Source organism: Mastomys coucha, unplaced genomic scaffold (genome assembly GCF_008632895.1).
Source record: "Mastomys coucha isolate ucsf_1 unplaced genomic scaffold, UCSF_Mcou_1 pScaffold22, whole genome shotgun sequence".
Taxonomy (NCBI): domain Eukaryota; kingdom Metazoa; phylum Chordata; class Mammalia; order Rodentia; family Muridae; genus Mastomys; species Mastomys coucha.
In genome coordinates this window covers 114,976,603-114,993,337 of record NW_022196905.1, presented here as the reverse complement: position 1 = coordinate 114,993,337, position 16,735 = coordinate 114,976,603, and the positions used below count along the sequence as shown (strand labels likewise).

General features: G+C 45.6%; 1 protein-coding gene across 2 annotated transcripts in view; it reads right to left on the bottom strand.

Moving 5' to 3' along the window:
- The window catches only part of Naa25 (N(alpha)-acetyltransferase 25, NatB auxiliary subunit), a 48,875-nt gene that overhangs the window by 4,428 nt on the left and 27,712 nt on the right, over window positions 1–16,735 (bottom strand). For both annotated transcript variants that reach the window (XM_031337708.1, XM_031337709.1), the window contains 10 exons: window positions 15,123–15,330; window positions 14,142–14,231; window positions 12,818–12,998; window positions 12,134–12,233; window positions 8,353–8,504; window positions 7,503–7,628; window positions 3,901–4,144; window positions 3,364–3,487; window positions 2,189–2,254; window positions 911–1,008 (listed from right to left, as the gene is read on the bottom strand). In XM_031337708.1, coding sequence (XP_031193568.1) covers window positions 911–1,008; window positions 2,189–2,254; window positions 3,364–3,487; window positions 3,901–4,144; window positions 7,503–7,628; window positions 8,353–8,504; window positions 12,134–12,233; window positions 12,818–12,998; window positions 14,142–14,231; window positions 15,123–15,330 — 1,389 coding nt within the window. The remainder of the gene's footprint in view (window positions 1–910; window positions 1,009–2,188; window positions 2,255–3,363; window positions 3,488–3,900; window positions 4,145–7,502; window positions 7,629–8,352; window positions 8,505–12,133; window positions 12,234–12,817; window positions 12,999–14,141; window positions 14,232–15,122; window positions 15,331–16,735) is intronic.

Genomic DNA, 16,735 nt, shown 5'->3' with positions numbered 1-16,735 from the left:
AACCAGGATTGGCAGCTGTGACTATGAGCCAGCACTAACACTTGTCCCTTGGAAGGTGTCCCCCCATGCATCTGTCCCAGCAGTTTGCTGCCCCAACAGCTGAGCTCACTGTCCTTCCTCCTGGCTCTCTCTCTCTGCTAGACTCCATTTTCCTTCCCTTCCCTCAGGAGAGGGGAGGACTTGTGAGTTCCTTTGCTAAGTGCAAAGTCCACATCCCAGCATGTGGTACCCAAGGGTTCTTTACAGCATGAACTCTCCACACAGCGGTTAGTGGGACACTTACCCTTGAGCATCCAGCTGGCTTCTGTCCTACACTGTAGGATTATGTGTGTGCACAGTGACTACTCAACACAACTAACTGGCTGGGGGACTCTGCAGTAAGAGGGCTGGCTGCTCTTACGGAAGGCCTGGGTTTGGTGCCCAGTGCCCACATGGCAGCCTTGGCCTTCTGCGGGTACTTGTATGCAAGGTACACATGAACTCACACAGGAACATAATATACACATAAATCTAAACAACAGAAAAAGTCTGATTAAAAACAGGAGTTCTGTAGTCAGGGGTGCTGGCATATGTCCATGAGTCCTAGGAGGCTTCATCAGAGTTCAAGGCCAGTCTCAACTACACACTAATTAACATAAAGCAAAATGGGAAGAAACTACGTTGTATTTTATCATCCCCCAGACACCTGGACAATAGAGAATGCTAGGCAGTGTGAACTCAAGCAGAGCCCAAGGAGAGCAAACCTCAGAGGAGGAACGCCGCCCAGAGGCTGTCCCTCAGCTGCAGAGAAGCCACATTAGAAAACCACAAACATGGCATCCAGTGTCAGCGACAAACTGCAGGTGCAAAACCCACTCTGCAGCAGAGAAGAGTTAACAAAAGCCAAGCCCCCTGGAGGATGAAAACACACCTCAACAAAGAAGACCAGATTCTCTAGGACTGCAGGCTGGGTCTTCACATTACCATCTTTAACTTCTAAGAGGTCACCTTTACATGTGCTGAAGACACCTAAGGGGGAAAAGGTTTTATGCTATTAGTCTCTCTCTGTAAGGTTTGATGCTTTTAGAGAGTAGAATTTGAAAATAAGTAACATAAAATCCTAATTCAAGTTGGGCCCAATGGTACTGGAAGTCAGAGGCATATAAGATTTCTAAAGTTTGAGGCCAGCCTGGTCTACATACTAAGTTCCAAGCTGCCCATAGCTATAAGATGAGACCCCATCTCAAAATAAAAACATCAAAAAACCCAAATAAATTAAAGCTACAGTGGGATAGGAGTGGAGCTGAGTATCAGTGCTTGCCTGGCCCGCTCTTGGTCTCAGACACCATCCCCAGTACCACCAGAAAACAAAAACCAAAACTTCCCCAGCAAAGCTTCAAGGCATATAAAGTAAATTAACGTGCTATAGTCTCCAAAATATGAAAAGTAGTCTTAAAAATTATACATGCTAGGGTGTAGCCATCAGCTAAGAGATCTGAAATACAGGCTATCATAAACTATAGACTGGGGTGGTTTAGAAGCCCTGTGCCACTGTGACCTGAAAGGCTCAGAACACCACTGGAGGAGAGCATCTGCAGGGAGCTGGAGAGATGGCCTGGTTAATGAAGTGCTGAGATCACCAGCAACCACGTGAAACAGGCACAGCAGAGTCCCTGGGGCAGCACTAGACTAGTCAGATCAGTGTGCTGTAAGTTCAGTGAGTGGTCTTGCATCAGAGAATAAGGTAGAGTGAGGTAAGAGAGACACCTAATCTCCAACCTCTGCATATTCATGACACCCTCCCACACACCCACCTCTCCTCCCCACCTACCCACAGACTCACCCATGTCAACTGAGTCTATGTAAGATCATACCCACTGACATCCCCGTTTATACTAGTTTTCAAGTACTTCTGTATTAAGTTTAACTTTCAGGCATAATACTGTGCATGCCTGTAATCCTAGGGTAAAGAAGGAAGATCATCAACCAAAACCATACTGGGCTATACAGTAAGTTTGAGGTAAGTCTAGAATATACATGAAGACCATCTCAAACACAAAAAACCATTCTTAACTTTAAATAGTAAAAAATAATTTTTAAAATAAAAAAAAAATGCCTATTGTTTCCAAATCCTTCCATATATATTTTTATACACTGAGCTACTGTCAGACACATAAGCAAAATTCAGGAGTCTATAATAAAAACTTACCTTTCAATAGTTCTAGTAAAGATGTAAGACTATTTTCTATTCGTTCCTGTATATCCACTGTACCCTCTAAAATTGAAAAACAAGAAATCAACATTGAGTTGGGTTGTTTGTTTGTTTTTTGTTTTGTTCTGTTTTTTTTGTTTTTGTTTTTTTTAAAAGAAAAAGCAGCAAACTGGGCATGGTTGCATATGGTTGTGATCCCAGCACCCAGCACACTGAGGTAACCAGACTGAGTTCAAGCCCAGCCCACAAACTATGCTGAAAAATACCAGTGGGCTGGGAAAGCCACTTGTCACCAAAGCTGAGTTTGATCCTCAGATCTAGTTGGAAAAAGGAGAAAACTGATTCCTCAATTGTTCTGTGGCACACACGGAATAAGTAAGCAAACACATAAATAACAAAAACCTACAGCAGCAGGCCTGGAGAGATGGCTCGGCAGTTAGGAGTGAGTAGAGCTCTTACAGAGGACCTGAGGTCAATTCCTAGCAAACATTTCAGGATGTTCATGATGGCCTGTATCCCCAACCCCAACGGAACTGAAAACTCTGGTCTCCATAAGCACCCACCCTCTCCTGCACCCGAGACACACACACACACACACACACACACACCCCAAAACACTGGTGCTGGAGAGACAACTCAGCAGCTACTAGTAAGTCCTGGCTGCTCTGGCAGAACCAGGGTTAATTCCTAGTACCCTATGACTCACAACTGTAACTTCAGCTCCAGAGGGTATGACCCTCCCTCTTTTGGCCCACAGGGCTCCAGACATGCACATTATGCACAGAAATGCACACAGGCAAAATACCCATCCACATAATAAAATAAAATAAATTGAAGTAGTAAGAATGTAAAAAGGAGCAACAGTAAACTCAATACTAACAAGCAAGTTACAGCAGGGGCCTTTTCCCTAAGACGGAGACATTTAAACCCACGACTAAAAAACATAGAGGCAAAAAGGCAGAACTGCCAATGGATGAGGGACAGTGGCTGCTCTGGACAGACTGTCTCAGGCAGTCTAGCAGGACTTGCCAGTTATGTTGCCTGCACTGCAGATCCATCAGCATGCGGGAATGCAGCACATGAGTATGTCTGGTTCCCCATGAGTTTAGGGTTTTAGTGTTCACGGCACTTACTAAGTTCTTAATGATAAACACATGCCCATGCATACTTACCTAAGCCACTGGTGTCAAGCTCATATACATCACTGATCAGATGAAAGGAGTGGACCTGGCACTGACAGCAGCCAGAACTGAAGAACCTGCCCATCCTGGTGGGGACAGGCCCAAGAAAGGGGTACTGGAAAAAGAGAACACCACATCCTTAATTCACACAAAGTATGAAAACAGGACCTGTAAGTAGTGGATAAAATGTAATAGAAATCCATCCATCAGAAAGCCAGTAACTGACTCCCATAGTACCAAGGAAAAGGCCATATGTATTAGTGGAGCAAGGCGGAGTGTTCCTGTGGTCCCAACACTGAGGCAGGAAGACTTCAAATTCAAGGCCATCCAGAACTACACACCAGGACCCCATCTCAAAGGGAAAAAAGGGAAAGAAAAATCCCTCAAACAGCTATTTTGCTTTCCCTGACTAATGGGTTAAACAGCAATGCCGTGAAATGGCCCAAGACTTTCCATCCCTCTTTCCTGTTTATGCCAACAGTTGGTGGGATAATTACTGCACCCCCAACAGCAAATACTTATTGATACCTGAATTTCCTTCTCAATAAACCGCTTCCCCGTCTCCACGGCCACTTCTAGCTGTTGGAGGAGCAAACGAAGGATGTCGATCCGGGAGGACACACCATTCTCTGACATCTTCTCTGAGTTCTTTGGCTCCACAGGGTGGGTAAGACTTGGAAGTCCACTGATCAGCCTCAACGTTAAGGAGCGAATTCTTAACCACATGGTCTCCTCCTCCAAGGAGAGTTTCTTATGCTCTTCAGAAACATTCCTTAAACAGAAACATCCCCAGACCATCCATTTTACTCAGTTTGCTGCCTCCAAAGCTTTGAGCATTTGCTTTCCTCTGTCAGGATTACTCAGTACAATTCCTGCCTTCACCTGGGGCTCAGTCCAAGCACCTGATTACCACATGCCTCACAACAGAAGTCTGTGCATGGCAGCCTTACCTACAGGTGCTTTCCCCACGAGGAGTGTGTGCTCTGAGGATTAAAACATGAATGATAAAAAAAGTTCAGATGCCAAACAGGGTAGAGAGTAAAAGTGCCAAGTCACTCAAACACTGAGGAGTCCACAGGCTCCCACAGACCCCCTCAGATTTCTCCATACACAAGTATACAAATGTATGACTGTACTGGGGTTCAGCCCAATGGCACAGGACACCTTTACCCTTTGTAAGGCGTGGGCTGACTTCCAAGTAGCACCAAAAAGATACATACCCAAAATTCTAAATTGGTGGCAACACTTTGCACCATCTCTTTTTGAGGCACAGTCTCTCTTTAAATCCAGCAACCCCTCTCTTTCTGAGAAAGGAATGGACGGCATCAGGCTGACCTGTACTAACTTTGAGCCACATTTCTTTGATGATAAATAAATGCTGCAGCATGCTGCAGAAGGACCTACTGCATGGTTAGCCTTCAGCTGATGCCCAGCAGCTAGGCAAGAGCAGCCCCCTATGGCCATGAGAACACACCCTTAGTACTGGTGACTATCACCCAGTTGCCCTAAGCAGAAACAGCACAAAGTGCACAATAACACCCTTTCCTCCTGGCTGCTGCTTCCTGCTCTTTGATGGAGGAAGGAGAAATCAGTGCCCCAGACTTTCCCTGGCCCTCCACATACTCTTCAATGGGATGAGCAGCAGTGGTGCAGTATAGCAACTACACACTGCCTTGCAGGTCTTTCTGCCTGCTTACTCAGTGTAGTTTTGGTAACCTACAAATCAGTGTGTTCAAAGCCCTCACCCATAGGTCTTACCTGTCTGTACCCTAGCTTCCTAGTGCAGACATGCTAAAGTAAATTATATGTTGCATTTTAAACTCCTTACTGAAAGGCTATAAATTTTACATGTCACCTAAATACAAGACAATAACCATATTCCTACACAGCTTTGCTGCCCACAACCATTCATTTATCTCTGCTAGAAAAGAAGTCATGTTGTAGTTAGAGCCTCACCTGAGTAGCTCCTAGTTACACCGAGAATGTCAATACAAATGAAGAAATTGAGAGGGCCTTTAATCTTTTTTTTTTTGAGATAGGGTCTCATATAGCCCAAGCTGGCCCAAATTTGCTATAAAAGATGACCTTGAACACCCGACCCATCTGCATCTCTGCCTCCCAAGTTCTGGACTCTAACAGAGTATCTATCACTGTATCAGGCTCCATGCCCCATTAGAGTCTAGCAGACACCATCTCAGCCTGTTCAGAACGTCTGTGGGCATGAGTCCTTTTAACTTCCATTCTTGTACTGGAGAGAACAGTGTTTCCCTGCCTCTCTGAGCTGCCTTGCTCATGCCCCAGTGAAGCAGGCTCTCGCCACATCAGTGTTTGTGGAACTGAAAAACACTGCCTGTGGCTTCCTGAGACGGTTTCTCTTGTGTAGCCCTGGCCGTTCTGGAACCTACTCTCAAACCTTCACCTGCCTCTGCCTCCTGAGTGCTGAGATTAAAGGCATGCACTACATACCCGGCAGTGTGTACCCTTTTAAAATGAAAACATCTTTGTGTTTGTAGGTGTATGGGGTACAAACATGGAGGCCTTCCAGCAGGAAGGTCCCTAGAACTGAACTCAGGTTAATGGCAAGGCCCTTCACCCATTGAGCTGTTGGTCCCTTCTGAACCCTTTGAAGACTATCTTCTAATCTGTGATCAGAGGCCTCTCTATAGGATAGCAATTTGAAGGAGTATGCTCAAGTGGGTGGAATAAAGAAGAGTGGAGGCAGCTCTTCCAGTGGCTGATGAGCTGCTTCTCAAAGAATCACAGGAAGGTCCCAGAAAGTTTGGTTTTCCTCTCACTGACACAGGGCCTCTTATAGTATAGGAACTTGCTGTATAGCTGAGAATGACTTTGAACTCCTGATCCACCTGCCTCTACTCTGAAAAGTGCTAGGATCACTGGTGCGCATTAGCATGCCAGGCTCTGAGAAAAGTTTTAAACAAAACTATTGGTTACCCAGCACGCACGCGCGCACACACACACACACACACACACACACACACACACACACACACACACACACACACACACACACACAGAGGACCCAGAGACCAGAAGTGCCTAGATCAGTGTTGCAATGTGAGCTCAGTCTTAGCCGACTGCTCTGCAGTTGCCAACAATTTTTTCAACACTCAAAGGCACAGGAAGTTTGCCCTCTCCACAGGCGTAGTCACAGAAAGATACTGAGAGATCATGTGAGGGAGGCAGGCCACGAAGCTTGGCAGTGTTAGGGATAGAGACAGGGATAGGGAAGGCAGCAGTGAACAGACACTAAGGCACACTCATGACCCTTCTCCTGGGTCCCCCTATCCCCACTACTCCCACCAGTGAGAAATGTGGAACCGAAGTTCACATCTTCATCCTCACTTCAGTGTCACAGGACCAGAGGGAACAGTGAGCCCTAAAACATACTCGGGAAATAGGCCAAGCAGAGGCCTGGCTCAATTACATGCTGCAAAGAGGGCAGAGGGCAGCACATGGCATGTCTGTCAGTGTTTGTCATGCCTGGGCTATTCATGTTTATATGTGGCTTAGAATAAGACATCAATTGTTAAGAATTTTTACCTCTCTTTTTTCCCCTGAAACAAGATCATACTATATAGCCGTGGCTGTCCTAACTATCCTTGCCTCACAGAGTTCTGGCCTGCCTCTGCCTCCAGGCATGAATAACCATATCTAGCTAATAAACACTTATCGTTTGTATTGCTCAAAAAAAAATTACTTTGTCCTTGTATATGCACACATATATTCAAACACCAAATATATGTTTATACACACACACACACACAGAGAACAATTTGTCAATTTGCCATAACCCATTAGAACCTAACAGAAAATAAAACCTTTATATGTGTCAGGTTGAGATAATGTTAGGAAAAGCCAACATCACTTTAAGATGTCTTGCCTTCCCCTACAGCGCCTAAGGAAACTGCATCATGGTAAAGTCTCATATCCACTTGGAGCTCAGGCAGCACTCCATGGACAGACCCAATCTTGGCAGTCCCAGTACAGAGTGGGAAGGGCTATGTACCTGCTCTCTGATTCCAATAATGAACACATGTATTTGTGTAAAAAGGAATCTTTCTTTAAAGTTTTGGATTCACCCTGACTGCGCGCTGCTGAATTCCTCTTACCTGTCTTTTGGATCCCAGCTAAAGAAAACATCCAAGTCTCTGTTGTCTCGCAAATCTTCCCATGGAACATCATCTTCCTCTGGCCTCAGATTCATTGATTTGATGCTTTCTGCCAAGCTAATTGATCTGTAACACAGAAGGTTTGCTTAGGAGAGAGAGAGAGAGAGAGAGAGAGAGAGAGAGAGAGAGAGAGAGAGAGAGATGCAAGACTGAGTATGCCTAGAGAGGCCTGAGGTCTACGTCAGGTGTTCTCCTCTGTCTCTATCTACCTTGTGTTTTGAGACAGTTTTCTCCCTAACCTGACCTCACCATGTAGCTAGGCTGGCCAGTGAGCCCCAGAGAACCTCCTGTCAGCACTGCGCCTCCTAGCACAGGACTGCAGGCATGTACTGCCATGCTTGATTTTATGTGTTGGGGATCAGAACTCAGACCCTCACACTCTTACTACAAGTGCTTTACATACTGAGCTGTCTCCCCTGACTTAAAGTTTTACTTTTATAACAATACAGTCATGAAAACATTAGCCAGGACTTTCTTTTCCTGGAAAGAGAGAAAGGATTTACTTTGGAAACTATGGTCTCCTATGAGGGCAAATGGAACCAAGACAAGTCATGGCATCTCAGTACGTAGCAAGCGAAAGCCAGCACTATAGAGTGGGTGAGCACCCGGGTCAGTCCCCAGGGCAGACGGCTTTCTACTGGATCTGAGCCACAGCCACAGCCACAGCCCTCCAGCGCTCTCTAGGACAGGGTCAAGGCTCTTTCTCCGTCCTCTTCTTGTCCTCCATTTTCCCTTAACTCTGCTACTGACAGCCATGAACATCAGGTCTGGCCCCTCAACAGGTACTTACATGTTTGCTTCAAGTAGAAGGTCTAATAGCATCCGTTCAGTGCGTACTTGTGCAAAGTGGAGAGAATTATTCAGCCTGTTCCTAAAAGCGATAAACTCTGGGATCTTCTCAAATGCACCATATTTGTAAGCTTGAATAATGTATTCTGAGGTCTGAGAAGGAAAGACATCACCTTGGTATAAATACTCCCTTGGTCAGGCAATGTAAGCAACACTTGCCAGCAAACTAAACATTCAAACTAGTAGCAAGGCTGGCCTGGTCTCTGGAGGTCTAGGCCACACAGCGCAGTCCCAGCCATGAAGAATGTTCCTTCTCTTTTCCCCTGCAGTTGAGTCAATGTCTCGTTTACTACACAGCTACCCCTGAGGCAACTGTTGCCATCTCCAGTCCTGACTTAGCAGTCATGTCTTTCATGACAATTAGACCTAGAGGATCTTCTATCACAACAGCCAAGACTTTGGCAAATGTCATTCCAACAGGAATCTTGAACCATATAATCCTGTTTCTAAGACAAATTGTGCTACGTTCAAAGATTCTAAAGATGCCATACTCACACAACCATACCCCACCCAAAATGAAACCATTCTCCTTCAGAAAGACAGTGCTTCTAGGTTGGTTCTCTCTGAATTCGGTACCAGACACAAGGTGATGAGCTTTGCAGCAGGACAGAAGACACCAAACAAGAGACACCAACAGGAATGTCAGAATGGACTCTGAGCAAGCCATCAAGAACCAAGTTTCCTGAGCACACAAACTGCTCAGTTGCCCTAGACAACCAAGTGAAGGGAGCGCTCCTGAGTGTACTATAACTACAGATTAAAATAATCAGATGAAATGCTGCAGAACCAGCCAAGATAGGAGAGTTCCACACAAAGTCCTGGTGCAACAGAAGCAAATCTCAGGGAAGAACATTTCAGAGTGGGCCTAGGCCACTAGGATCAGAAGACAGATCACCCCTTTGGGCCAAAGGAAGTGTTTAGCTGAATGCTGATGTCTGCCCCAAAGACACTTTCTAGAAAAGCTAGTCTTCTGCCTAGTCTTTGCTCTTGCTCTGCCCCCATTTCCACTATACCTGAGTAATCTGCCCAGTAGAAAAATAGGCCAATAGTCAACAACATACCCTCTGATACACAGCCTCGCAGGGTTCATTTCAGGCCGTGGGGCTGCGCCACGGGCGCTAAGTCAACTGCATTCGATGCGGCTTTTAAACCCCCAGGGGACACCTCGGCCAGCTGTTTGCCTGCAGTATCTGGAGAGATTAAAGACGGACGGACACAAGAAAATTAAAAAGATTATGTGTGATCCTGCGGGTGTAGGACTGCCTGCCAGCTTGACTGAGGACACTGGCATGCCCCATCAAGAGGCCCACACTTATCACAGACTTCTCTCCTGTAGTCCCCAACTTAGAAGACACAGCAGGGCTAACTGCCAACCCTTGCAATGGGAACTTACAGCTTGAAAACACTTCCAACTAGCCAGGATGCAAACAAGACTTGGGTGGCTCCGGGCAGACTGTGGTGCCAACGTGAGACCCAGCCTTCCCTCAAGTGGGAGCTCAGTGTCTGAGCAGCCCACAGAACTTCACTTGAGCAAACAGACAATAGTTTTTACGTGACAAAAACAAGGGACAACCAGGAGAAAACTATAGTCTGAACACGTCAGGAGTGTCTGCAGTTTTTTGTGCACCTCCTCAAATGGCACAGTACAGTAAGTACAAGTGGCTCTGCAGAGCTAGCCAAGGGCCCAGGGAGCAGTAGCAGGAGGCTGAGAACATCCTTGCTGAGGCCTGGCACCTCATGGGACACAGCCAAACCAGACGCCATAGGCACTCTAAAGACTGCTGACCAGAGCATGCATCCACACCAGTAAGTCAGGTTAGACACCAGAAGAATCCCTGAAATGAACCCTGGGCACTATAAAAATCAGCAAAATACACAGGTGTCAGACCTTACATGATGACCAACATGAATACCTAAAATAGAGACTTCAAAGAAAAATTTCTGAAATATCCTCATTATTTTTATTTATACAATGTGCGTTTGGGTGGGTCCCCTGGACCTGGAGTTACAAATGGTCATGACCCACCCAATGTAGACTCAGGCCCTCTGCAAACCCAGTATGCTCTTAACCAGTCCCATGTCTCTGTCCGCCAAAATGGAGCTTTTAAAACTACCTGACTTCTGGCACTGGGAAGACCTAACAGTGACACCTAATAAGACAGCAGAAGGACCATCCAAGGAGAACTTTCAACCCTATAGCACGGAACCACTTAATAACAGCAGATTGCTTATTTAAGAAGTGCTTTGTTAAAGAACTAATTAGGAAGTGAAATAAATTAATAGCCTAAGGGAAAAAGCATTTGGGGACTCCCCAGAACACTATGCTTGGGTTTGGAGAGAGCTACTCCAAAGGCTACGCAGGGCTCCATTTCCCTACTGCAGATATAGGCATCATCACCTCTGGTCCCTACAGATGGTCTACCCGACAATGGGTAAAGTAGCCCCAGTTAAACTCAAGGAGGGGATTATTATTCCCTGACTGATAAAACAGTAATTTATCAGGCTTAACATCATGTACATTTAGCTACATTAGTGATTCCTGCTATAGTCAACTATAGCAAATTAGTGACCCATCTGAGACCAGGCAAGGAGGGGTAGGGAGCGAGCGTGAGAGCACTTGGGGCTAGCCTAGCCTCACCTACACTGCAAGACCCTGTCTCAAAATTTAAGAGCCTTCAGTAAATAAAATATTTTTAACCTCTTCCTTATAAATACAGGAAGAGCTAAAATAAGGTGGCGATCACACATTCTTGAATGTGCAGGTTTATCAACTGGAAGCTTAGCCTCTTGGCAAAGCCAGCACCTTTGAAGCAACAGGCTTAGATGCGAATACCCTCTTCTCTCTCATCAGTGAGAAGGTCTACACAGCTCCCAGTCCCCACAGGAAAAGCAGACAGACAGTTGATGGTGTGGGCTGAGGCAGAGGCCAGCCTTCTCTAGGATCAAAGCTATCCTCTGCTACTTTATACCTACAGTGCAGAATACACACTGCTCAGATGTGCGTCTACCCTGTTTCTTCAACACATCTCTCAAGAAGCACGTGGAAGACAGACCTCAAGACTCAAGAGTATTTGTCAAGATGAATCCCAGATGGCAACTTCCTCACCAAGCTTGATGACACTGAGAGACCAGGAAAATAGGAAGCTACAGGCTAAGCCAGGCATAGCCAAACAAGAAGTGAGGCTTAGCACAAACAAGAAGAACAGCAGCGGTGAGCACTCTAAAGACTCGCCTTCTCTGCACACTAGCTCCTGGGCTTGCTCCAATTGTGCAAGACCATCAACTGAGACCATATGAATTCCCTGAAAGAACTTTAACCAAGTAGGGTCAAGGGAGCAGCAGGGAAGACTACATGCAGACCCTACCTCGACTCTGCCCAGGGCAGCTCTAACTTACTGGCCCTTAAATGCAGTAGGGGCGGCTCTTGGCCCAAATTTGGATCCCCTTGCTTCCAATCTTGTGAAGTCTCTGGATAGCATGCAAAACACAAAGCTGAGAGACATGAGATGTCTCAGTCTGTCAAAGCCCCATTGGAAATGTATATTTCCAAGGATTCAATGTATATTCCAAGACATGTGCACTGAACAAATTCAATACTTCTACCTAGTGGTCTAAGGACTCCTGTCAGCTAAAGAGCTAGGTGCAATGTGTTGTGACCCTAGGGGGTGCACTCTGACCCAGGCAGTCAGCAGCAAGCCACAATACCAGTGGGTTTCACTTACATCTTTCTGGTTGGAGTGGAAAAACCTGAGTGCGAAGTTACAGGACTGGGAGGCAGCAGCGTACTGACCCAGGGATGCAGCATATCGGGTCAGAAGATAGCTAGGGAGGAAGAACAGAGGAAACATTAGTCACCTCCCTCTACTGTCAAATACTAGGCACCAAGTTACCATGGTGAAGAGAGAGCAGGCCATTAAAAAAAATACCCTGCCAGCAGAATGATCTTGCTCATGGGATCCAAAAAAAAAAAAAAAAAAAAAAAAAAAAAAAAAAAAAAAAAACCACGTAATAACTGGAACATAAAGCTGGAAAGGACACAACATTCTCTTCCTAAATTCGAATAACCACATAGCGTAGCCCAAACTGAAACTCAAAAGAATGGCTTGAGTCAGTGGCAACAGCAAGGGAGTGAATAGAGTTCACAAAAGAAAGTCTGCAGCATCCACCCAGCTTAAGAGCACAAGCACGCCTCACACGATAACCAGCACTATCTCTGGGGAAAGCGTCTGACAGTTACATTAAATATATATACATATATAAATATATATTAAATATATTAAGGTGGTCAGATGCAAACCCTCAAGGTCTGGCTAGTGTCTGGAGGGCTGCACTGCTACAGTCTATACAAGTGAACCTCCTAGCCTAATGCAGCTGACTGCTCAGTATTCAGAGTATATACTACCAACCCAATGGTGTCGTGCTGGATATGTTTAGCATCAAGGCTGGAGTAAAGATCCACCACTGGTTCAAATGCACCCAGCACGCAGTAGATCCGAACAAGCAGCAATTTGAACTGAGCATTGGATGGGCTGTGGGTTAGGCCTTCTTCCAGCAGAGTTAAGGCCTGCCAGACAGCAGTCTCCTCACCTAGAAGCAAAAATACATTACCCACTCAGCTTTAAGAACAGGGAATTTCCTAACAACAACAAGCCGTGAATGAGTTTGGATGCATAGAAATTTTAGATACAGACTTGGGATCAAAACAGGGAATTCCCCTAAATACAAATACAGCTATACAAAAAATACAAGATGTGTGTATCTTGGAAAGGTAATCACGGAATCTCACAGAATGTCAGATCTGAAAAGAGAGGGGCTTTGAAGAACAAGAGGATACTAGCTAGCAGTCCACTGAGCAGCTTTCCTACATGACAGACCCTACAAGGTATTATCCCAAGATGTCATTTGTATTCCATGTGCAATCATACTAAAAAAACAAACCCTGCTATTAGGAACAGCGAGATGGCTCAGCACATAGAGGCACTTGCCACCAAACCTGCAGATGAGTCTGACTCCTCAGTACCACATGGCGACCTTTATAATACATGGCGATGGCACAAGTGTCCACACGTGTAGATACAAACATATGAAATGTTATTTTAAAAAAGGAAGTTGTGGGCTGGAGACATGACTCAATGGTAAAGAGCACTGGCTGCTCTTTCAGAGGTCCTGAGTTCAATTCCCAGCATCCACATGGTGGCTCACAACCATCTGTAATAGGATCCAATGGCTCTTCTGTCATGAAGGCATACATGCGCATACACCACTCATATATATAAATAAATAAATCTTCAAAAAACAGGTGTGTGTGTGGGGTGTGAAGCTGAGCTGTAGTGGTCCCTGCCTTTAACCCAGGAGGCAGAGGCAGGTGGATCCCTGAGTTTCAGGCCAGCCTGGTCTACAGAGTGAGTTCCAGAGCCACGGCTACAAAGTAAGAGCCTGACTCAAAAACCAACTTTAAAAAAATCATTTATTAATATATACATTTTTTAACAGAATGAAAATGGCTTTTCTGTTTTGTGGGGTTGCCCATCTGCTTTTGAATCAGTGGGGTTATATTTTAACTCTAGATTTGTTTCCCAGTGATTCTTTGTTATTCAGATACATTTAGAAACCCATCAGATAGCTGCTGATTGAGACATGCTCATCAGAAGGCCCAAGGCGCCGATGTGCAGTTTGCACAGTGCGAGCCTCCAACTCCAGCAAGCTCAGGAACTGACACAGATGTCCTACCTGCTTCTCTCCATATATCAATGAGCACATGAACAGCGAGGAGGCAGTAATAGTCTGAGAACTGCAACTCTGTCTTCAAACAAGAGCGCCCTAGGAGGGAAACCACAGCTGTTTTTAATAGCTATTCAACAAGTACTGCTACAGAAGGCTTTTGTTTATTTGCTTTTTTAAAGAAGAAAAATGACAGGCATATAAGAGGAAAATGGAAATAGCATGAGTACTGAAGACAAACACAAGCCTTAATAATAACTGGGGATGTAGAATGGACATAGAGTGCTTGCCTTGTGTGTATGAAGAACTGGCTTCCATCCCTGGAAAGAAGGGAATGGATGGGGGATACATGGGGGGTAGATGGATGGATGAGTGGGTGGGTGGATGAACAGATAGATGGGGGGCGAGGGGGAGAACAACACAAATCAGAGGCTTAAAAGAAGCCACACTCAGCTGGAACAGGAATCCAGGGGAGAAGGTACGCATGCCAGCCACAATAGGACAATCAATCTAAAGAAGCCCGAGGTGAAGGAAAAGAACCAGGGCCCAGCCTCCTCTGCCAAGCAGTGCTTATGGACAGCAATGCTCTTGCGACACCTCTACCAAGCAATGTGCATTAGCATTAGTATGTCCAGCAGAGCAATACTAGGTCCCTCTTTCTGTACTGAACATTACCTTACAGTACACATCACTTTGCTTTACACAGCCTTTATGAGGATATAAGGCCACAGCTACCAAATCTGAAAGTCCTCACAAATCATGAACTCACTTAAGAGCCACGGTATAGCCCGGCTGATGAGAAGGAGCAGAAACTACCCAGCAGGAGCAGGACTAAGAAAACTTCTAAGCGGTACTCACATAGCAGGGGCGTGAGATGAAATATACCTGACGTGTGTATTTAAACAGTATGCTCTGGATAGCTCCCACACTGACTTCAGTCTTAGTACAGCTGAGGGGAGGGGAGACATAACACACTCATCAGCTACTCACCAAACTCCAGTCCATGCTGGTACCTCAACATCAGCTCTCTGACCACATCCAGCTTCTGATTCTTATCCATGCTGTGGTATAAGCCAAGGAGCCTTGTCAGCTGCACAACACACAGATGCTGCTGCAGGCCTCGGATGTCAGCTGGCAGAGCAAGCTTATCCTCTGTCGGTGTCGACAATGGAACAACTCCAAGAAGCTGGTTAATGAACTGCAGACGGGATGAACAAAGGCCACACCATGCAAGTGCACTTAGGACACCTGAGCAGACTGCTGAGCAGGAAGATGGCTCAGCAGTTCTTAACCTTAACTACTCTTAAAGAACACCGCCTGCTCTTCCAGAGGTCCTGAGTTCAATCCCCAGCAAGCACATAGTGTCTTGCAACAATCTATGCAGGCATATGTGTAGCTAGAGCACTCACATACAGTCTGTTGTACTGTGCCATCTCTACCGACAGTGACTGTTCAACCACGAGCTCATGCAGATCACATGTAATACTACATGCCTGGGGATGTGAAGGCAAGAAAACTAGAAGTTCAAAGTCATCCACCACTATACAGACTAGATCAAAAGAGATCCTCTTTTTCACCCCCTATTTTATTGTGGGTATTGTAGGTGGTTTGCCTCATTTGTGCACTATGTGGAGCTTGGTGCTCATGGACGCCAGAAGAGATGCTTCCATGAGCACTACAGATGCCCTAGGATTGGAGCTACAGGTAGCTGTGAGACACCATGTGGGTGTTAGGAATCAATCCTGGGTTTCTATGAATAGTCAGTGCTCTTAATCATTGAGATCTCTCCAGCCCCCAAATAACTAATCTTAAAAAAAAAAAAAAAAGCTGGTAGCAAAATTACAAAGTCACCTAAGGCTATGAGAATCATTAGCCTGGCACTAGCAGGGCTCCTTTGAGCAAACAAGCCTTACTGTGTGGGGTCCCCTGAGACTCTCACATACCAGGCAAGCATAGCTGCTTAGAAGGTAACGTTACACAGGTTTTATCAGTGTCAGTAGCAAGAGAAGGAGAATTGCTCAGAGCAGCAGTACCACCCAGGACATCAGAACTATTGGACAAGAGCCACTCCCCCAGCCACTGCCCCCTGGTGCTCAGCATGTGACTGGCTCACTAGTGCTTAAGTGATCTGATCCACATGGACACCTGGACTTTTTTTTTTAATGGTTGTTTGCTTTTAACTTCATTTATCTATTTTATTATTATTATTATTTTATCTTATTAGATATTTTCTTTATTTACATGTCATATGATATCTCCTTTCCCAGATTCCCCTCCAAAAAAACCAAAACACAAAAAAACAAGAACAAGAACAAATCCCTGTTCCCTTCCCCCTCCCCCTGCTCGACACCCCACCCTCTCCTGCTTACTGGCCCTGGCATTCCCCTATACTGGGTCATAGAACCTTCACAGAGCCAAGGGCCTCTCCTCCCATTGATGACCAACTAGGCCATCCTCTACTATACATATGCTGCTGGAGCAATTAGCCCCACCACGTGTACTCTTTGGTTGGTGGTTTAGTCCCTGGGAGCTCTGAAGGTACTAGTTAGTTCATACTGTTGTCCCTACTATGGGGCTGAAAACCCTTCAGCTCCTTGGGTCCT